General features: G+C 39.8%; 1 protein-coding gene across 3 annotated transcripts in view; it reads left to right on the top strand.

Moving 5' to 3' along the window:
- TET1 (tet methylcytosine dioxygenase 1) overlaps positions 1-23,402 on the top strand; it is a 128,181-nt gene that overhangs the window by 18,473 nt on the left and 86,306 nt on the right. For 2 of the 3 annotated variants that reach the window (XM_059170085.1, XM_059170084.1), the window contains exon 2: positions 12,657-12,710. In XM_059170085.1, coding sequence (XP_059026068.1) covers positions 12,657-12,710 — 54 coding nt within the window. Of the gene's footprint in view, positions 1-12,157; positions 12,443-12,656; positions 12,711-23,402 lie in introns of those variants that run through there. The other variant, XM_059170086.1, reaches the window with a different exon arrangement.

The raw sequence follows: 23,402 nt of genomic DNA, 5'->3' as shown, positions 1-23,402 counted from the left end.
ATCCCAGGACCCTGGGACCATGACCTGAGCCGAAGGCAGAGGCTTTAACCCACTGAGCCACCCTCTTATTTATTTATTTATTTATTATATTTTATAGGTTTTTTAAAAAAGATTTAATTAATTAATTTATTTGACAGATAGAGATCACAAACAGGCAGAGACAGGCAGAGAGGGAGGAAGGGAAGCAGGCTCCCCACTGAGCAGAAAGCCTGCTGCAGGGCTCCATCCCAGGACCCTGGGATCATGACCCCAGCCGAAGGCAGAGGCTTTAACCCACTGAGCCACCCAGGCGCCACCCCCTTATTTATTTTTTAATTGATTTTTTTTATCCATCTTTATTTTGTCCATATTTATTTATTTATTTTTAAAAAGATTTTATTTATTTATTTGAGAGAGAGAGACTGCATGAGAGGGGGTGGGATCAGAGGGAGAAACAGACTCCCCACTGAGCAGGGAGCCTGATGTGGGACTCAATCCCAGGACCCCAGGATTATGACCTGAATCAAAGGCAGTGGCTTAACCAACTGAGCCACCCAGGCGCCCCTTTGTTCATCTTTAAATTGGCTTAATTGTTTTCTGTTGAATTGCAGGTGTTCTTTATATGTTCTGTATACTAGACCCCAATCAGGTCATTCACAAATATTTTTCTGAGAGTTGTCTTTTCACTCTTGTCATAGGTCCTTTGAAAGACAGAAAGTTTGAATTTTGATGAACTCTATTTTATTTTTTTCCTTTGGTTGCTGTGCTTAATCTCTCTTTCTCTCTCTCTTTTTTTTAAAAGATTTTATTTATTAATTTGACAGAGAGAGACCACAAGTAGGCAGAGAGGCAGGCAGAGAGGCAGGGAAGCAGGCTCCCCACTGAGCAGAGAGCCTGACATCATGACCTGAGCCGAAGGCAGAGGCCTAACCCACTGAGCTACCCAGGCGCCCCTGTGCTTAATCTCTTACTTTGTTTTTCAGTTCCAAGTGAACTTCACTTTTTGCTTTGTAGGAATGTCACGGACTTGACTGAAGAGGATTTTTTTTTTCCTGCCCTTCATTTACCTCCCTGTGCAGTGCCTGGCATTTAGTTGCCACCAAACAGATGTTGGTATAATTGAAAGATACTCATCATAGATGTGGAAGTTGTATGCAATCAACTTGATATCTGAAGGGGTTAATAACAACTATCACGTTTTGAGTACTTACAATGTGCTTGATACTGTTTTAAGCACTGACATACTCATTGTCTCATTTAATCCTTTCAGCAATCTTATTGAAATCCGTATTCTTCCCCCACGGTATAAAGTCAGCCACTGAAGCTTAGGCCAAGTAACTTGTCTAAGACCAAACAGTTGATCTAGGATTAGAACCCATGGCTTGGATGGTATGTGCTCATTTTCATCGCCATATTCTTGAGCTAGGGCAGCAATTAGAATGTGAAGAACCCAGAGGATGATGCTTTCCAAAGCAGTGGGACCAAGAGCCGGATTTGTGAATAGTCACATTAAGGGTATTCATGCTATCTTTCAGACTTGTGAAACTTTGAAAGAGAGGTTGTGTAAGAGTCTTAGGGGTTCATTTTGCAAAAAGTGCCTGTCTTTTTTGACCTGAATCAAATCTTGAAACTCTCTGAGTTTGCCAGTTCCACTGTTTGTATATTATACTTTCAAGGTTGCGTTTCTTTTTAACCATCTTTTTAGTTATTTCCCTCCATTTTATATTTTTGCTTTAAAATATTTTGACCCTCCCTGGACCTCATTCCCTTCTGAATCTTGGTATGATAATTCTACACTATCATGGTAATTTTTCACTCTAAGGAGATGTTTTTATATTTTGTGTAGCTTTTCTAATTGTCTTTAGCAGGGTAGTTGATCCAAATCACCAATTCTGTTATCAATGGAAGTGAAAGTTTCATATTCTTTTAAACTAATACATGTAGGATTGTGTTATAATGAAATGGTGGAGTTAGAATGCCCAACTCTAGCAGAAATCTTGTTAATACTAGATTTATCTGGGAGGGGTTCTAATGTCCCCAAATAGTGTGTCCTTTGAATATCTTCAGTTTTTATAGTAACTGAGTTTTAATTTCTCACTACATTTTTTTCATTACATTTAAAAAAATTCCAGTATAGTTAACATACAGTGCTAAATTAGTTTCAGATGTACAATATTGTGATTCACAATTCTGTATATCACTCAGTGCTTATCATGATAAGTGTACTCTTAATCCCCTTCACCTATTTCACCCATCCCCCACTCACCTTCCCCCTGGTAACCATCAGTTTTTTCTCTGTAGTTAAGAGTCTCTCTTTTGGTTTGTCTCTTCCCCGCCCCCCCCTTTGTTTCTTAAATTCCACATATGAGTGAAATCATATAGTGTTTGTCTTTCTCTGACTTCTAATTTCACTTAGAATTATACTCTATAGATCTATCCCTGTTGTTTCAAATGGCGAGATTTCATTCTTTTTTATGGCTGACTAATGTCTTTATCCATTCATCTATTAATGGGCACTTGGGCTGCTACCATAATTCGGCTATTATAAATAATGCTGCAATAAACATTGGGGTCTGTATATCCTTTCAAATTAGTGTTTTCATATTCTTTGGGTAAACACACAGTAGTGGAATTACTGGATTATAGGGTGGCTCTCGTTTAAATTTTTTGAGGAACCTCTGTACTGTGTCTATGGTGACTGTACTGATTTACATTCCCACCAGTGGTCCATGGGTGTTCGTTTTTCTATGCATCTTTGATAGAGAGAGAGAGTGAGCACAAGCGGGGTGAGGGGGGAAGTGTCAGGGAGCAGGTCAGAGGGAGAGGGAAAAGAGAAGCAGATTCCCTGCTGAGCAGGGAGCCCAACGTGGGGCTTGATCCCAGGACCTGAGTTCATGATACAAGCTGAATGCAGATCTTCAACTGACTGAGCCACCTAGGCCCCCCCACATTTTTTTCTTTATTACAGTGTTTCTTGTATACAGTTTTCCTAACTGGTGACAGTTGTGGTTCTCTGTTGCTGCAGTGGAACCACCTGTAAGCCAGTTGCTATTATCACATACTCTTCATCGTCATTTAACCCTAAGTCAGCATTTTCCTTCACTGAGTCTTGGGGAGGTTGACTTGCTCAAGGTCCCATATTTAATAGCATTATTGGGATTTGGACTCACCAGGGACATACGGATCTTGTTTAAAATAATATTTTTGAGGAGTGTCAGGGTTCAGTTTATGAACAGTAGTAAAACATTCAGAATCAGGGGTACCTGGGTTGCTCAGTCTTTGAAGCATCAGTTGTTGATTTCAGGTCAGGTCATGAGCTCAGAGACCTGAGATCAAGGTTCACATCAGGCTCCAGGCTCAGTGTCTGCTGGAGATTCTCTCCTCCTTCTTCTTCTCCTCCCTACCTCTTGCTCTCATGCCAGCTCTCTCAAATGAATAAATAAATCTTTTAGAAAAACCATTAAAAAACATAAGAACCATTTATTTATTTTATTTATTTATTTTTTAAAATTCTATTTATTTATTTGACATAGAGAGCCACAGCAAGAGAGGGAATACATGCAGAGGGAGTGCGAGAGGGAGAAGCAGGCTCCCTGCTGAGCAGGCAGCCCCATATGGGGCTCCCTCCCAGGACCCCGGGATCATGACCTGATCCAAAGGTAGCCATCCAATGACTGAGCCACCCAGGTACCCCCCCATTTATTTATTTTAAACAACAAGAGCTAATGTGTCTATTGTATAAATATTTGGAAGTCAGGGAAATAAAACACTGTTTTGGGAAAATGGCATTTTCTTAACTAGTATTAAGGGTAAATATCTATGGGGGCACCTGGCTGGCTCAGTTGTTAGAGTATTCCACTCTTGATCTTGGGGTTGTGAGTTGGAGCCTCATGTTGACTGTAGAAATTACTTAAAAATAAAATCTTTAGGGGCACCTGGGTAGCTCAGTTTGTTAAGGTCAACTTTAGGCTTTGGTCATGATCCCTGGGTCCTGGGTTCCAGCCCATGTTAAGTTTCCTGTGCAGTGGGGAGCCTGCTTCTCCCTCTTCCTCTGCCCCTCCCCCCACCTCATCTTCTCTTTCTTTCTCTCAAAACAAATAAATAAAATCTAAAAAAAAAAAAAAAAATCTATGGAAACTCCCTTAGAATAATTTATGCTAAAACATTCCTAATAAAGATAGGCAAGTTTTTCATTTGAATCTGCAGTTAGCACAGTTACAACCCTGAGCTCTATACCTGTTTATTTTTTTCAAAAAGACTTTATTTATTTATTAGAGAGAGAGAAAGAGAGAGTGGGGTGGGGTAGGGGGTGGGGAAAGGCAGAGGGAGAGGAAGAGAGAATCTCAAGCAGACTCCATGCTGAGCAGAGTCAGACTTGGGGCTGTATCTCAGCACCCCAATATCATGACCTGAGCGAAGTCAAGAGTCCATTTCTCAAACGACTGAGCTGCCCAGTCACTCCTATACTTGCTGATTTCTAAGGTGAAGTGTGATGAAAATAACATTTTTGGGGGCGCCTGGGTGGCTCAGTGGGTTAAGCCGTTGCCTTCGGCTCAGGTCATGATCTCAGGGTCCTGGGATCGAGCCCCGCATTGGGCTCTCTGCTCAGCAGGGGGCCTGCTTCCTCCTCTCTCTCTCTCTCTGCCTGCCTCTCTGCCTACTTGTGATGTCTCTCTGTCAAATAAATAAATAAAATCTTAAAAAAAAAATAACATTTTTGGTCTTTTGTTATGGCACGTATTATCTCTTGATTTCACAAGGTATTTCTAAAGGGCTTTACATTGCAAAAGTTTAAAAGGATCCCCTTCAAACAGAAGGTAGCATGTTAGAACTGTCTCTAGTAAGAACTTTGAGAACCATTTCTTTATTTTACCTTAAATAAGAGATAATGTGCGCATTGAATAAGTGTTCAGCTGTCATAAAAAATCAAGCAGAGTTCAGAAAAAATTTTGATTTTTAAGCATTCTATTATTATAAATATTATAGACTCAATGGCAGGTTTTTGGGGTTTTGTCTTTCTGATTCTTCCTGAAAAAAAAAAAAAAAGAAAAAAGGTAGTTCCCGTCTTCTCTCTAGCTGAGTTAAGCTCCCTGGAAAAGAATTACTCATTATTATATCAGAGATCCCAAAGGTATTAAAAAGTGCCTCCAATATAGGGGGTAATCTCTTTTCTATTCCTGGCATGAGCAAAGAGTACCCCTTACTCCAAATATCAAAAGCATTTGTCCAATACAGTTACTCAGCTGAAAGAATAACTTACTTCCTGGCAGACAAGTTTGCTTCTCTATAGATTGTGTGAAATTCTGACATATAGCCTCAAAAACTAAAGGCATTAACCCTTCCTGGGGCACCTGACTAGCTCAGTGGGTTGCCTCCGGCCCAGGTCATGATCTCAGGGTCCTGGGAATCCCTGCTCAGTGGGGAGCCTGCTTCTGCCTCTGCCCCTCTCCCTGCTCATAACATGCTCTCTCCCTCGCTCTCCCTCATTCTTTCAAATAGATAAATAAAAAAAAATTTTTTTTTTCTTAAGGAGTTGACCTTCTCAAATAACTAATCCTAACAGAAATTTTACATACATTCATTTCCAAAACATGCTTTTCTCTGATTAGGAGACTTACTTATACAGGGGTGCTTCTTACCTTAAAAACCAGGGTTTTCAAGATCGAAGCCAAACCAGTCACCTCTCCTTAGTTCTTCCCTTGAAAAAGTAGCTGGTATTTGTGATGATTTAACAGGAGCATCCTTGTTGGCTTTTGAAAGGACTAATTGAAATTGAAGGATGGAACAAAAAAAAAGCCACATTTCGCATTGCAATGATGGAGAATTGAAAGCTAATTATATCTCTTCTTGTGCAAGCACAGTGACCAGCCTTTTTATATGCCTTGTCCCCTTTGCCTCTTCACAGCCATCCTCTAGTGTGACTTTTCTGTAGCCTCAGTGCTACTAGTGTCCTTGCACATGCCATTACCTTCATCAGGGACACCTCCCTTTCTTCACTCCTCTAAATTTCACCAACTCCTGCTTACCTCTTTAGGTTTTGGTAGAAAAGTCACTTGCCAGGGGAAGTCTTCTCTGCCTTTCATAGCTTTCTGGGCACATCCCAGATGCTGTACTGTATCATGACTGTCAGTTTGTGTCTCTTCTGAGTTGATGTAGGCTCAGCACCATTTTTTTTTTTAAAGATTTTATTTATTCATTTGAGAGAGAGCTGGAGAGAGCAGCAGAGGGGGGAGGGGAAGCAGACCCTGCTGAGCAGAGAGCCCAATGTGGGGCTCTATCCCAGGACCCTGAGATCATGACCTGAGCCGAAGGCAGACACATACGGACTGAGCCCCCCAGGCGCCTCATGGCTCAGCACCATTCTGCATATTGGAAGTTCACCAACATTTATTAAGTCCATTGTTTGGGTTTTTAATTACTATTTTTTACTATTAAATTGTTAAAGGTTTAAATGGGGGAAGTTCATTGTAAAAAAATGAACTAACACGTTTTGAAGATAATGTTTTTGGGTGTGGGGTCTTTTAAGGTTCAACAATTTTGATTTAGTTAAAGTTTGGGGATAACTAGATCTAACTTTCTCAAAAGGAAGTTGTGTGGGTGTAAAATGATTTGAGTTTCTCAGTGAAACAATAAATTTTTATGATTTTGCCGTTAGACTTGGTGAGACAATGGGATTATCTAAAAACGGAGCATACGGTGCTATCGAGTGTCCGCTCTCTAGCAGGAATGACAGGAGCCCGAAGATATAGAAGAACTTCCTTTAAAAAAAAAAAAGGGTATTACCAATTCCAAAATACACAGGACAGACTAGCAAATAATAAGAAGCAAACTTCAATATATCATTCATAAAAGGGGACATTTTTCTAAATAGTATCATCCTTTGTGATTTCTTTGTTTTTGACAAAAACCCATAGATACTCTTATTAGATTTATCTGTCCACATTATGGATCTAGACTGTAATGGAGTAGGCTTGTCCATTTCAAGGTAGTACTGAGAATGGCTGAGAAATGGAGGAGAGGTGGTTATTTCAGCTCCATTAGTCTCTGGCATTATCTCTGGTTTACCTCATTGTCAACAGTGTTCATTTGGCAACTACTGAAGACCATCGCCCACTTGTTCCTTAATTCTTGTTATTGAAAAGCAGTTATTTTTACCAGCAATAAGCATGATTGCTGGAGGGTATGGGGTAGTCACTAGGTAGACCTGGCCCCTTGGAAGGAAAAAGGGCTATTGCAGATAAGCCTCAGGGAAGGAAGTGGGGGAGGGAAGCCAAGGAAAGGCTGTTGTGAGGAGATCAGCCCCTTATACCCAGACTATTATTGTTTGCCCAGTCACCCAGGAAGATCTCCTGTTAATCTGAAGTTTCCATGTCTCACAGGAAATAAAACCAAACTAAGCTGGAGATCTCCATTAGAATTGTAAATAGAATGAGCCGTCCTTTTGTTACTCTTAATGATTGGAAATTTATAAAATATGATTCTTGAAATATCTTTACCCAGGTGTCATAGCAAAAGCTATGACCAACCCCCACCCCCACCCCCCAATATGGGAGAAGAGAAATAGAGAAGCATTTCATGGAAGAGGAGAGTGTGGCTAATACTGGAAGGATTTTTTGCTGGAGAGGTGTCAAGTTTGAGGAACCAAGATCACTTGAGATTACCTTAGGAGAAAACTCCTCCTGGACAGTGTTTGTATGTGTAGTTTCTTATGGATGCAGAATGGTTTATGCTTAGAAAGAGAAGTGGACTTTTGAATTACTCATAACTTATCTCTGAGGGGACAAAATTAATTTTTTAAAAGCATACCTAATGTAAGGTTCATTTAAATACCAGTCTTCTAGAAATCTGAGCTGCTACTCCTGTATCCTAAGTATGTGGGACCGCCTGGGTGGCTCAATAGGTTAAGCATCTGCCTTCAGCTCAGGTACTGATCAGGGTCTTGGGATGGAGCCCAGCTTCAGCTTCTTGCTCAGCAGGAAGTCTGCTTCTTCCTCTACCTCCCCCCATCCTGCCCTCTCCCCGGCTTAAGTGCACAGGCACTCTTTGTCTCTCTCTCTCTCTTCACGAAGAAAAGAAAGAAAAGAAAAAAAGAAACAGCAGCAACAACAAAAAACTTTAGCATGTGGTTTTGAAGATGTTTCAGTCTTAAAGGTTATTAGGAGTTAGAGAAAGCAGTGTAGACGGTTGGTTATACCTCAGCTCAAGTTAAGTTCTTACTTGCTGTGTAATGTGAATTAAGGAATTTTATCTCGTTAAGCCTTAGTTTTTCAATGAAATAATGTAGTTAGACTCAGTTTTCTCTGATGTTCTTTTTTAGTTCTATAATTGTGATTTTTTTTTTTAAGATTTTTATTTATTTATCAGAGAGAGAGGGAGAGAGAGCGGAGCACAGGCAGACAGAATGGCAGGCAGAGGCAGAGGGAGAAGCAGGCTCCCTGCTGAGCAAGGAGCCCGATGTAGGACTCGATCCCAGGACGCTGGGATCATGACCTGAGCCGAAGGCAGCTGCTTAACCAACTGAGCCACCCAGGCATCCCTATAATTGTGATTTTTAAGAGAAAAGAGATCTTGTTTTATAATATTCGAAAGAACCTAATACTTGAGTTATCACAAAATTAAATACATCTCATGCAACTTAATAATCATGATTCTTTGTGAGAAAAACAAATAGATTTAAGAGACAAAAACAAGTTCTGAAGAAGTAGGACTATAACACAGGGTTTCTTAGTTTCTGACCTGCCATTCTTTCAATAGAATCTAGTTGTATGTACTTTGCCCTAAATAATAAGAGAATGGGAATGCCTCTCCTGCCTCCCAGTTTCTCTGCTAATAATGTCTGATTATTTTCTCCATCAAAGCTCATCATCACCTAAGCCCTAAGCTGAGAGACCGTCAAATCACTAAGTATAGGATTTAGAGCAGATGGTCACAACCAATATAGGTTACCAATGTATTCTGTGTTTAAACAAGTACAGACCTTCATAGCATAGTATCAGTTGGATATTTTGAGTTAATCTTAGCTCTGGTCACTTTAATTAACCCTCATATTTAGCTGAGATGAGCTGTGGCTTTATTTATGAATTCATTTTACAGAACACTGCACACAGACCTCCAATGTTTGCTTAGTTTGCCAAGGGCAGTGTTGTATGGCTTCACAAGTGTCCCATGCAGTAAAAATGCTTGTCAGTGGAGCTTTAAAAAGTGGACTTCTCACTGATGTGGATATTCAGTACACCTAACACTCACAGCCCGATTTTATTTTATTTTATTGAGACACACATGGATCTCACCTGTAATAGATTGTTTTTAATTTTAGAATTATATGCATTATATATCATGGATCACTGTACTAAATATTGAGCAATCGAGCTCAATGGAAAACCTTGATGCTTTTTGAAAGTTATATTCCGGGTATTCAAGGGGGAGAGGTGTAATTTGTAATTGACATGCAAGGAACTTTAAGAAATGTAGACTACCCTTGTGTGCACTGCTGACAGGAATGTAGAATGGCATGGCCACTCCAGAAAGTTTGGTGGTTAGCACCAAGGCTGTGTAACAAGCATCTCTGAACCAGTGGCTCCAGGAAGCCCTGGCCACTGATGCTGGCCCGTTCAGAGCAGCTCCTGGCCCAGGATCCAGCAGCAAACCCCCCTCCCTAGTGGGTGACTGCTTTTCTGTCTTCCTTAAATATTTAAACAATTATCATATGATCCAGCAATTTTTTTCCTAAGTATATATTCAAAAGAATTGAAAGCAGGGACTCCAGTAGATACTTCTACCCATGTTCACGGCAGTATTGCTCACAATAGACAGAAGGTGGAAACAACCCAAATGTACATCAACAGAGGAAGAGATAAACAGGTTTGGTGTATATACACATAGTGAAATATTACTGAGCCTTCAATAGGATGAAATTGTAATACATCCTACAACATGGATGAAGCTTGAAAACATTATGCAAAGTGAAATAAGCCAGACACGGAAGGACAGATATCATGTGATACCACTTAGATGCTAGAATAGGTGAATTTATAGCGACAAAAAGCAAAATAAAAAGTAGGACTAAGAGAAGGCGGATGAGTTACGGTTGAATGGTTAGAGTGTCTGTTTGGGATAATGAAAAGATGCTGGAATTGGTGAGTGGGAATAGTTTTCACATATTGTGAGTGGGGGCGCCTGGGTGGCTCAGTCGCTAAGTGCCTTCAGCTCCGGTCATGATCCCAGGGTCCCAGGATCGAACCTCCTTCAGGCTCCCTGCTCAGTGGGAAGCCTGCTTCTCCCTCTGTCTCCCCTAGCTTGTATTCCCTCTCTCATTGTGTCTCTCTCTGTCAAGTAAATAAATAAAAATCTGGAAAAAAGAAAAACATTGTGAATGTACTTAATGCTATTAAACTGTACACTTAAAAATGGTTAAAGTGGCAGATTTTATGTTACATATATTTTATCGCATGTGAACCCACGGACACACACATGTGCACACATATGCGCACACACGGACCTCAAAGAAAAAGAAGCGTAGGGCCATTTCTAAGTCTTGCTGTATTAAGTCCTGTTTTTCTACCTTTTTCATGGCTTTGCTTCATTCGCCACAGAGAATTTCTTAGTGTGGGCTCAGTATCCTCGATGTTGGCCTGATGGACGTGTTTAGGTCAGAATCCACTGGTTTTGCTACAAGGAAGCTTGCTTTTTATATTTGTTGAAAATTTTGAGGGTGGGTAGGTGAGGGAGATGTAGTTTAATGTGGGAAAACAGTGCATGTTGGACTTAACCATGCTAACAAGGAAAGTGTGCTTTTGTGGCAAACCGAAAGGCTAGGAATCCCGAGTGATGAAACACAGGCCTTCCGGCCCTCACTCTGTTCCTGATTTCTGGTTGTGGGAATCTGTTCTGAATCCAACTGCAAGTGGAAAACCCATCTTTGGCTGGGCAGCCAGGGCGGCCCTCCTGCCAATCCCCTAAATGTGTTGTTGAAACTTTGGCCCTGTGAGGATGGAGCTGAGGCTGTCTTCCCAAGATCTGTGCAGCTGTCAAGGTGGCCGTGATGGGACTGTGACCGGCCTCTATACTACATTTTGGCAGTGACCTTGAGACCTGCCAGCTCACAGCAGCTGTCCTGGTTCTTCTTTCTCTCCTGCCAAGGTTGCCTGGCCAGGGGGCTGAGGGGAGGGAGCTAAACTCTGCTGGCTCTGGCATTCTCTGGGGACCGGCAAGTTCCAACTTCAGTGCCCTGCTATCTCAGTGCCTACCACCCACTGGGCGTGGTGACAGTCCAGGTGCCACCTCTGGCTCAGCTCCCAGTCTCCGGGAAGTGGGTGGCCCCAGTGGCCCCGGTGGTCCTGTCTGACCATCAGCCGGCTGAGCAGACAGGCTCTGGGGGGTGTGGGAGAGAAGCAGGGACCTGCTTGGCAGCTCCAGGGAGAGATGCTCAGTGACAGTTGATGATCTCCGGAGACTGAGGAGCCATCGGTGCGCCTTTTGTCCCAAAGGTATGAGCCCATCTTCTGGACCGGAGGGGTATCTTTAGGAAATGAAGGTCACCAGAGATGTCTGGAGCGAGAGAGAAATCTTTTCTCTCCGGCCACTGGGAGTGGCAAGTGTATTTTGAAAACTCCTCCCCCTCTCCTTGTCCTCATCCTGTCCTTTTCCTTTCAAGTGGCTTCATTAGTATTTTTTAATCCGCCTTTGTCATTGGACATTTATTGACAGAAATCAAATTGCTGTGTTTCTGGGCAAAGCGCCTGCTGCAAAGAGGTGTGGTTCCCGGGGAATGAGACACGCAGCCCAACAGCTGAGCCTACACTGTCCTCACATAACCTCCCTGCCTTAAATATCGCCAATATTTAGCCTTGCCTTATAAAGTAAAAATGCACAATACCTTCCAGAGTTTCAGCAAGCCCAAATGCCCCCCTCAGCTCAGTTATATCTCCTGTACGTTGGAGGCAGAACCGCGCACCCCTCCCCCCGCGCAGACCTGCCCTCGGAGCAGCCAAGAGGTTACTAATCAGGGAGCCTCCGCCATCGATCCGATGGTGGAGACCTGGGGGATTTGTGTGCATTGTTTTTGCTGAAGCCTCCTGTGATTTCGGCGCGACCAGATCCTCTGCAGCGCACTCCATGTCGCAGCTTGTGGCTGCCTGTGTCCTGGGGTGAGAGCGGAGCCGCACAGGAGATCCTTTGTCTAGGAAGGCTAGCAGAGAAGATCACTTTGGAGTTGCTAAGCTCTGCATTGCCATTGGCTGCACTCTTTGTGGGGCTGTTTTTGCAAAAGGCATGCCCAGCACGTCTACAGTGCTGGCAGGCCAGGGCTGCCTTTAAACACCATGATAATAATACCAAAAAGCAGTTTGCAGAACTGTTCCACTGTAGAGGCTTCCTCTGCAGAAGCAAGCAAGATGGCTACCTCGTGGGCTTCGCTGTGAAGAATGCAGAGGCTAATTAAGACAGACTTTAAGGGGAAAAAAGGGTATTTCCCTACTTCATCTTTATGCAAGGCTTTTTTTCAGTGACTTTTAAAGTATACATTTTACATAAGCTCTTTAGGTTCTGTCTAGCAAACATGTTGATGATTTTAAATGGTCTAAGTAGTTTTATAGAGAAATAGCCAAAAATTTTGGGGGGGTGGGAGCTAATTTTTTTTTCTTAAACAGAGGCTCATTTTGCAATTTGATTTTTTTTAGGTTATAAAAGAAAACAAGAGGCCCCAGAGGGAAAAGAAGCCCAAAGTTTTAAAGGTAATCAGTTATTGATTAAATCATATTTAATTTTTTGCCATTTCATATAGTATTTTTCTGTCACTTAGGAGTAAATTTGGAGTACAGTGGATGTGAATTCTCCCCGATTTTCAGTAGATAAATGAATTTTCACTCAACTGAAGTGTTTCTGTCTCTCTCCCTCTCTCTCTTTTTTTGATGTGCTGTATGGTGTACATATTAGCATCCTTTATTTTCAACTCCACACAAGTCTGCAAAAGGAAAAGTTTATATGCAAAGTGTTGTGAATAAAATTTGTTTTTCTTTGTAGATCCTTTTGTAGCATCTGCCTTTGTGGTGTTGCACCAGTGTGTAAACTTAAGCTCTTAAGGAGACACTATTTGAAGTTGACAGCTATGATCCATTGTGATTTTAATAGACCTTCCATTAGATACTATTTTAAAATGTGTGGTTTTGCTTTCCAAAGAGAAAGGTCCTTAGAGGTTTTAGTTCAACTTAAAATATGTAAGCCATCGAGATCAGCCAAATTATCATTGCCTGATCCCAGATTCTCATTGTATCATTTTTAATTTTGGCATTCATAGAGCTGTAGAAATATGCATGTTTTCTTTATTTTCAGTAGTTTGCCTAATGAGTATTTAGCAGTAACCTAATTTGGTTGTAAGCTAACAGTCTGTGATATGAGCTTTGTACAGTATTTAGAAGGGTTAATTTAAAAGCATATGGCACTACTCAAAGTTCAAGGCTAGCTTTAGTTTAGCAAATGGGTGCTTATGTGTTAAAGGTTTCAAGTGGCATATTGCTGTTATAAATGTAAGCAACCTGAGCAAGTAACCTTTTTAATTAAAAAAACAAAACAAAACCAAAAAACCTTAAGCAATAAAACTGATCGTTAAAATTATATCATGTATATGTAATTAACAACATTTTCACCTAATCTTAGCTTTTCTTTTGCAAATAAAGTTTTAGCACTCAAAGAGGAACAACATGTTGAACTATGGATGTGGCAAATTTTTATGTCATTTGCTTCCCCTGTTGTGTACCTTGAAAATGTTATTGACATGGAGAACCAAACCTTGCATTGCTTTCAAATTTGTCTGACCACCTTGAGTTTCTGTTTCCTGTGTGTACGCGGCCGTTGCCATGTACATTTTCATCAACCAACAAGTATTTGTTTCATATTTACCACACAGCCATCAGTGTTCTAGGCACTGTGAAATGAATGAAATTGCTTGGCACAAATTCTCATTGGGCCTGGACAAATAGAATACTGGTTATTTTCAAGGTAAATTAACCCCTCCTGTTTTTCTTCTGGATATTGATCCGCTCGCCCCTTTTACTTCCTTCCCCTCCTCCAGCTGTCGAACTGTATCATTAAAAGCCCTGCTTGTATTTCTTAATCTCTTCTTACACTTTCTGTGTTGGGTGTATCCATCTCAGGTGTTTTGTCTTCAGATTTTCAAGTGAGAAATCATGTTAGTGCTGCTGTTAAAATGGCTCTCAAATTTGCAGGGGTTAGGATGGGGGCAGAGAGAAAGAGTTCAATTGCATGGACAGACTGATCTAGAAGAAGCTTGGTAGCTAAATCATCATCTGCCTTTGCTAGGAAGTGAAATTGGGTTTTGGGGAATACTACTTAATTCTATGTTTATTTTGTTAGTCTGTGGGTGTCCTTTCACCTGAAATAAATTTCAGAAGTAAATATACCGTGTGTTGCTTTTTTGAATTTTGGCAGTGGACTCTGACTTATTTTAAAATAAAGTGCCTGTGAGTGGCTGAATTTCATGTGCCACAGCAATGGAACTGAACTGTTGCTCACTTTCCTCTATAGTTGTCAGTTGTTATACAGGAGTAGGGAAATGCCCTAAAAGGAAAAAAATAATAATTTTTTCCTCTGATGTTGGCATTTTAAAGTGTTTTCTTTAATTTTCTATTGGTTATAATATATTTCATTCACCAGAGAAAGCTTTGTCTCTTTCTTCCACAGTAGAAATGCTAAAATACTTTCAGATTTTAGTTTGATATGTGTAAAATATTAGAATATTGTACAACCCTGAAGGAGATGTTATGAAAACTAAATTCATATTTTGGGAGGGAGGGCAGGGGAAGAGTACAACTTTCAGCTTAAGGTTTCATGGGTGAGGACTTAGCCTTCTGCTGGGTGCTACCTGGGGGAGCAGCAATGGGAGGCTACAGGTTACAACTTGGTCTCCTTTCATAATTCTCTCTTTGCCTTAGGCTTTGTGCCAGAGATCTAGTCCACTTCCTTTGACTCTGGCCTCTTAGATCTTCAGATCTGGGTCCCTTGCTCTTTGTTGGGGTGGATGCTGCAGGTATCCTAAGCAAAGATTTTATCTGCATTTTCTGTGAAGGAGTAGTTGGACAGGTGAAGAGTCTGATCAAGGAAATTGGGTGCAGAAGCCAATACTCTGAACCTGCTACTCTGAACCTGCTAACTAAATATTGAATCCAGTTGTGGGGCTAAAATTGTCTGGTATGTCTCATACCTCTCACTTTCAAGCACTCTATTATCTATATCAATAACCTGTATTCATTTTATTATAGTTCAAAATGTAAAAGTGTGGATAGTGACTTCAAATCCCTGACTAGAGAGAGAATTCTCCTGTAGCTGAAATGACAGTTTTCTGTTCAAAGTGCTCAAACTGCCAGAATGGTTATCAAATGATGGGGGTAGGAGGTAAGCGAAGCACAAATTCCTGTTCCCACTGGTCTGGAGGACCATGTTCCTGCTCAAGCCCTATTTATTATCAACTAGAGTTATTTTATATATACGTGGCAGCTTATTGGCTGGGCTGTAATTGTCTCTTTGACTCTTGAGTAAGGTAAAAGTGGAAATAATTTCAGGTTTTGATTCATAAAATCGGACTTGTGAGTGGCATGATTTTGGAACTCCACTTGGCAGAAATATTTATGTAAATATAATCTCTACTTGGTGTGTCAGGGTACGAGGATATATCCCCTTAAGAGAATGTCGATTTTAAGGTAATATACTTTCGTTAGGTTATCAGTCATTGTCCCTGGAAAAAAATGAGATTGCGTGGTCATTTGGGGGTATCGAGGGGAATTTAATAAAGGAATTGTTTAAAAGACGTGGGCAGGGATAAGGGCGAAATGAGGGATGGCAAAGCATCCCAAGACTAGTGACTGCAGAGCTTTCTCTCCGTTCTTAGACCTGAAGGGGCCAAGAAGTGGAAGCAGAAACCCAGATAGAAACAGTAGTTGGAACTGAAGAGATGGAGGAGGGGTTTTTATTGCAGCCTTTCATACTAGGATGTTTCTGCAGAGAGAAAGTTTTGGGGGTTGAAGGATGCAAATAAATACCCTGCCCTCCAGTTTTCTGCGGCTTTCATTCGTGGATCTGATCAGAAGCCAAAAGGAACCAGTCTGCCAGTCAGTTGAGTGTGGACCAAGAGGGGCTGACAGAACATATTCAGCATCACTAGCAACTGCAGGGACAGGTTAGGATGATGGGTTCAAAAATGGTACCAGAACCATTATAACAATAGGGTAACATTACACAAGCCTGGGTGAAGTGTATGTAAGAAACTCTATTCTGTGTTTGCAACTTATCTGTAAATCTAAAATCATTTTTTAAAAAAGATTTTATTTATTGGGGCACCCGGTGGCTCAGTCATTGGGCGTCTTCCTTCGGCTCAGGTCATGATCCCAGGGTCCTGGGATTGAGCCCCAAATCGGGCACCTGGCTAAGCGGAAAGCCTGCTTCTCCCTCTCCCACTCCCTCTGCTTGTGTTCCCTCTCTTGCTGTGTCTCTCTCTGTCAAATGAATAAAATAAAAGAATTTTTTTAAAAGATTTTATTATTTTATTTAACAGAGAGAGCAAGAGAGCATAAGCAGGGGAATTAGTAGAGGAAAAGGGAGAAGCACGCTCCCCGCCCAGTAGGGAGCCCAATGAGGGAGTCGATCCCCGGACCCTGGGATCAACACCATGCCGAAAGCAGACGCTTAACCATCTGAGCCATCCAGGCGCCCCTAAAATCATTTCAAAATAAAAAGTGTGGGCATCTGTGAGCGGGAACCATATTTATACCTTCTATAATTAGAGACACTCTTTAGAGGGCAGTAAGGGAATATTTTCTAGCTATTAGGTTATAAAATATAATCAGAGTCGCAATTGGAAGGACCGAGTGAACAAATATAAAGAAATGGCAGTAGATATTAAACCAGGAAACAGTCTACAGATGATTTAGAAAAGAAAAAATGAAAGCTAAGTGATCTTCCTGCTAGCTTCTACACTGGCAGCCCAGCTCTTCACTGTTTCCTTCCTTCCTTGATGATGCTGATAAAGGAGAGAACAAGTACTGCTGGGAGCTGATGGGGGACATTGACATACCTAAATAGATTTTTAAAATATTTTATTTATTTATTTTTCAGAGGAAGAAAGATAGCACAAGCAGGGGGAGTGGCAGGCAGAGGGAAAAGCGGGCTCCCTGCTGAGGAGTTTGATCCTAGAACCCTGGGATTATGAAAAGCTGAAGGCAGTTGCTTCAGCAACTGAGCCATCCCTACTTAAATATTTTTTGAAAACTGTTTTAAAAGGAGAATCAAATCATAAATAAATCATATTCATATATGGTCTTGATTTGCATGACATAGTGACATTCAAAATATTTAGTACCATCATTGCCTGGCACATAGTAAATGCTCAGTAAGCTCAGTTTCCTGAACAACATTGAATAATTTCTCCTTTTTTTTAGCCATATACTAAATGCTGTGGCTACAATGGTGTGTAAGACCAAAATGATTTCTGCCCTCATGGAGATTAACTTTGCTTAGGAAAAGCAGGCAAAAATTAAAGACAAATGAATAAATTACAGGGCGCCTGGGTGGCTCAGTGGGTTAAGCCGCTGCCTTCGACTCAGGTCATGATCTCAGGGTCCTGGGATCGAGTCCCACATCGCGCTCTCTGCTCAGCGGGGAGCCTGCTTCCTCCTCTCTCTCTGCCTGCCTCTCTGCCTACTTGTGATCTCTCTCTGTCGAATAAATAAATAAAATCTTTAAAAAAAATAAAAAAAAAAAATGAATAAATTACAAATTGTGGCATATGCTTTGAAGGAAACAAAAAAATTACCAAGCTGGGGAAGTTTACCTCATATATTTGTGAGCTGTTCCCTTCATTTTTAAATTCTTATGCATTCTGGCGCTGATTTAAAAGTACCAAATTAGATACAATTGAGTTATCTTGTTTATTTTTAAAACCCATTAAGCTAGGAGAAGTGGAAGTTTGAACAGTTACTAAACATTTTTCTCTGCACACTTATCTACAACATTGTTTCAGTTAGTAAAAAAATCATTGGTAAATGATAAACTTTTCTTAACTGTAGTTATAATGTAACATTCTATGACATAGTAACATGTTGCAAATTTAAGGGCCTGTTCAAATACTGAGCTTGACCATTGTTCAGGCCAAAAAGCATGCCATTTTTATAGTCCTTTACAGTCAAATGCAGTGAATCCGAGACTTCTGAGTATAATGGGCTCATAGGGAAAAATTCAGAGTGGGTGGTGAGAGTATCCAGAAAGCAAGACCAGCTTTAAAAAACAAACAAACAAACAAACAAAAAACCCCAGAACAAAAGGCATATACATTCAAAGAAGATAATCTCAGAATATAGGACAGTTATATAAATTTAGTTATTTAGTTTTATGATTCAACACATGGTCCTTATTTTCCTCGTTATGTCATAAACTGGCAAAAATTGTCAAAGATGTGTGCTCATGCATCAGTGTTTAGTCACATGATCAAAGGCACGCATGGGGTTTCTGGTTTGCATACCCAGAAACTGTAATACAGCACTTTGCCCAGAGATGATCAGACAGATTTCAGGGCTAGATTCTCACTAAGCCAGCTCATACACAGTCAAATCATTCATTTATTATTGGAGCACGTACATTTCCAGTGACTCAAGACCCATGTTCATTCTGTAATTTCTAGGAATGATCCCAGAGAATCAGTGAATAAAAGCCAACTGGGGTGAATGGGCGTGAGGAAAATTTCATTCAAGCTACCCAAAAAAAAAAAAAAAAAAAAAAAAATCTGTTGAATTCTTCATAGCTAAGAAAAGAATATATACCTTGTGTCTTGAATACTTAAACTCATTTGAAACTTGTTTGTGTTTTCATAGTGCTGGACTAGAATTTTGTGTGTGTGTGTGTGTGTGTGTGTGTTTTTAGAATGTATTTTTAAGAGTCCGAAAAAATGCTCAAAATAAATGTTAATAATTTGTTGTTGAAACCGTAACTAGTATTTTAATTCATTTTCAGGTAATTCAATTAATGTAATAATTGAATGTCTTTCAGTGTCCAAAATGTTATAAAACTAACATTTTTAAAGATCTGATCATAAAATTTACCTACCACAGAGCTGATGCAAGAAAATGAAGATTATAGAATCTGTTGTTTTAAATACTACCTCTTTGAGTCCTTTTTGAACTAATAGCAGGACTTTCTGCATGTGACAGGTTTTAAGAGAGGAGATGCTATAGTTTTATCATGTATGTTTAAAATTTACTGATGTCATATGAGTTTGATTAAAGTACATGTTCTTTTCATGGTTCTAAGGAACCAGATGTTAAACAGTAAACTTATTATAGGAACTTACTTATTTTAAAGAACTAAATTATTTAAGTATTATATGGAATATGTGCTTAATTTTTTTTTTAATAGATGTTTTTTTTTTTTAAAGATTTTATTTATTATTTATTTGACAGAGAGAGAGAAATCACAAGTAGGCAGAGAGTCAGGCAGAGAGAGAGAGAAGCAGGCTCCCGCTGAGCAAAGAGCCCGATGCGGGGCTCGATCCCAGGACACTGAGATCATGACCTGAGCCGAAGGCAGTGGCTTAATCCACTGAGCCACCCAGGCGCCCCTATGTGCTTAATTTTAAATATAGTACACACATAAACATATAAGTTAATATATGTTAATATATAACACGTAAGACAGGATTACTATAGAGTTAAATTAATTATTTAATACATGTAAAGTGGTTAGGACAGCTTGGTATGTAATAATTTCTCAATTAGTGTATTATTATATCTAAAGGTCTCATATGTGTTACTAAAAATATTAAGTGAACCTTTCAGAAAATGTGTATTTTCTTAGCAGTACATTCACTTAATTACTTTATTTGAAAACTATAAACCTATATTCCAGAAAGCCTTTTCTTTCCTTTAAAAATTCCACTTAGCTTTTTGTAATGAGGAATATAAGAAATAAGACCTCAAACCTTGAAAGTCCTAAATTTCTCTTTCCCCTTTTATTTTTAAATATTTTATAGAGATGCCTGGGTTGCCCAGTTGGTCGGGCGCCTGACTCTTGATTCGACTCAGGTCATGATGTCAAGGTTGTGAGAAAAGCCTGAATCGAGCTTTGTGATGGGCATAGAGTCTGCTTAAGATTCTCTCTGTCTGTCTGTCTCTCTATGTATGTCTCACAATTAATGGTTGGTTTGAATTGTAGAACTCAGATACAAAGACAAAGGTAAGATGGACATGAACACATCCATCCAAAACAGAATACAAGTTTTAGGGATGTTTTTAGGTTATGTATCTTAAGCTTGTTTTCTTCTAGATAAGAATTACTTAATAAAGTTCTCACTAGGGGCGCCTGGGTGGCTCAGTGGGTTAAGCCGCTGCCTTCGGCTCAGGTCGTGATCTCAGGGTCCTGGGATCGAGTCCCGCATCGGGTTCTCTGCTCAGCGGGGAGCCTGCTTCCTCCTCTCTCTCTCTGCCTGCCTCTCTGCCTATTTGTGATCTCTCTCTGTCAAATAAATAATAAATCTTTTAAAAAAAAAAGTTCTCACTAAATTATCAAAAAAATTATCTTAAGGGGCGCCTGGGTGGCTCAGTCTTTAAGCGTCTGCCTTCAGCTCTGATCATGGCCCCGCATCTGGCTCCCTGCTCAGTGGGAAGCCTGCTAGATTCTTCTACTCCCCACCCCCTATCCTCCCCCCCATCCCCACCACCGTTTGTGTTCCTCTCTTGCCGTCGCTCTCTCTCTGTCAAATAAATAAAATCTTTTTTAAAAATTATCTTAAATATCTGAAGGCATTTTTTTTATCTTAGAAATGTTTTCACTTAATATCTTACATACTCATTTCACTTAAAAAATTATCTGATAACTTTATTTCAATTTTTGAAATAAGCTTAAAGTTTAGACAAAACTTCCTACTTAAAAAAATAGGAAAAATATATCTGAAAATTTCTGAGCACTTAAATTATGATACTATAAATATCTGATGTTGTTAATTACTTTTCATTTTTAAAATTTTGAACTTTATATCTCCTATGTATCAGCAGTACCCAAAGGAAGGTGGATGACCCTTAATGTCACATAGTTCTGGGTTAAGCCATGTTTCATCTATTTACTATATTACCTAAGGAAGTTTAAGTAATGTCTGAGACCTATTTTCCATATCTGTAAAAGGGAAACAGTAACTAATCTACAGTGTTGTTTGAATACTTGGATAATTTTTAAATTACTTAATTTATCTCATTTATAGTGTATATTTAATAAATGATAGCTTATACCATCATTATTGTTTTTGTTGTGATTATTAATATAAAATCCTTTGTAGAATATTAATGTGTTTAGATTTTGAGTTCTCACTTCTTTTAAAAGATTTTATTTATAATTTGAGAGAGAGCAAGAGAGTAGGAACAGGGGGGGAGAGGGAGAAGCAGGCTCCCCACTGAGCGGGGAGCACATGGGAGGCTCAATTCTAGGACCCTGGGATCTTGATCTGGGCTGAAGGCAGACGCTTAACTGTCTGAGCAACCCAAGTATCCCTAGTTCTCATTCTTCTTCTTCTTCTTCTTTTAAGATTTTTATTTATTTATTTGAGAGAAGAGAGAGAGCACACAAGCAGGGGCAGCTGCCAGTAGAGGAGAAGCAGGCTCCCCACTGAGCAGGGAGCCCTAAGTGGGGCTCTATCCCAGGACTCCGAGATCATGACCTGAGCCCAAGGCTCGTGCTTAACCGACTGAGCCACCCAGGGACCCCCTCATTTTTAAAACTAGATTGTAAAGCTTTTTTGTTCAGAGCAGCGGTCACTTTGTGTTCTGCATAGTGTCCTGGGCTTATAATTCAATAAATGTTAGTTAAGTGGATGATTAAATTAATACATATCATGGCTTGATTTCAGTTAGTTGGGTCGGAACTGTAGAAATTACTATGCTGACATGTTGGTGTACAAGAGAAACTGTTTTCTGAAAGCATCTGGCCAGGCCTGAGTAGTCTGTGAAATTAATTGCTATGGAAATCAGGATATATCTCTAATAATTTTAAACTAGTTGGATTAATTTTTCTCTAAATTTTACTTGAAAAAGCTAAATTTACAGAGACATTGAAAGAATAATACATTAAACTTCTGTATTCCTTTATATCCTTTTTTTTTCCTGGACCATGTGACATTTTACCTGTAAATACTTAAGCATGTGTCTTCTGAGAAAAGATTATTCTATGTAACCATGATACAATTATTACACTAAAAAAGTTTAATATTGACTCAGTCTAACCTAAAATCCTATCCATTGAAAAATATTTTCAGTTGTCCTCCCAACCCTCTAAAAATCCTTTGCAGCTGTTTTCCTCCTGACTTAGCATCCAGTCTTAGATCACATCTTGCATTGGGTTCTGTCTCTCTGATTACCTGGCTTTTCTACCATTTTGTGTGTTGTGTGTGTTTTTCTTGACTGATGAGTTTGAATACTGCTTTTCTTTTCTGACATTCTTCTTTTTTTTTTTTTTAAGATTTTATTTATTTGTTTATTATTTGACAGAGAGAGGGAGAGGGAGAGAGCGAGCAAGCACAAGGAGCAGAGTGGCAGAGGGAGGAGAAGCAGGCTCTCCACTGAGTAGGGAACCCCGGCATTGGGCTCAGTCCGAGGACCCTGAATCATGACAAGAGCTGAAGGCAGATACTTAACGGACTGAATGACCCAGGCGCCCCTCTTTACTTACATTCTTATAAAATCTTTCAGTTTGACCGTCGAGAAGTCTGGGTAAATGGCAGTAAATTTCAGATTTTGGGTAGATTGTCCAGTTCACATTTAGCTGTTGGAGACTGTCCAATGATTCCTGGATTGGATCCTAAATTTCTAATTAAAGGAGGTAAGCAGATTGAAAAAAAATTAGTGTAAATTCAGAGATTAAATTGCTCTTTTGCATCTACACCTGGTGGTAGCAGGGAATGGATGAGAAAGGGATAGCTTAGTTATTGGTTCACTAAAATAAGGAAATAAAAAAGTGAAGTAGGAATATTTATAGGGCTATGGGGAAGGACTTACAAATGTATTATTGGCTTGAAGTAAAGGTTTTGATGAACCTTATAAAAATCTGAAGTTTATTTGACTCAGATAAATAGAAGGTATTTCAAAATGTTAATTTTATCGCTCCACCCATGAAATCTAGTTTACTTAATGGCTGGTGTAAAATCACCACAGGTTAGAACATTTCATCAGAAATGTAATCCAGCTGTCCAGGGTTTATTTAAAGCCTCTGATATTTGATCTCTTCACTAAAACAAGTTTGAACCATCAGAAAGCTGAGTTACCTGGGCCACATTGCCTAAGATCCCATATGCATTAGGACACATGATAACAGTTATAGGGGGCCTGACATCAGCTCACTATAATTTCTAACAAAAATGGACTGTGAGGATTAATTTACAG

This window comes from Mustela lutreola, chromosome 4 (genome assembly GCF_030435805.1).
Source record: "Mustela lutreola isolate mMusLut2 chromosome 4, mMusLut2.pri, whole genome shotgun sequence".
NCBI classification, from domain to species: Eukaryota; Metazoa; Chordata; class Mammalia; order Carnivora; family Mustelidae; genus Mustela; species Mustela lutreola.
Note: the sequence above shows the minus strand (reverse complement) of the source record. Positions and strands in the feature narration are given on the sequence as shown.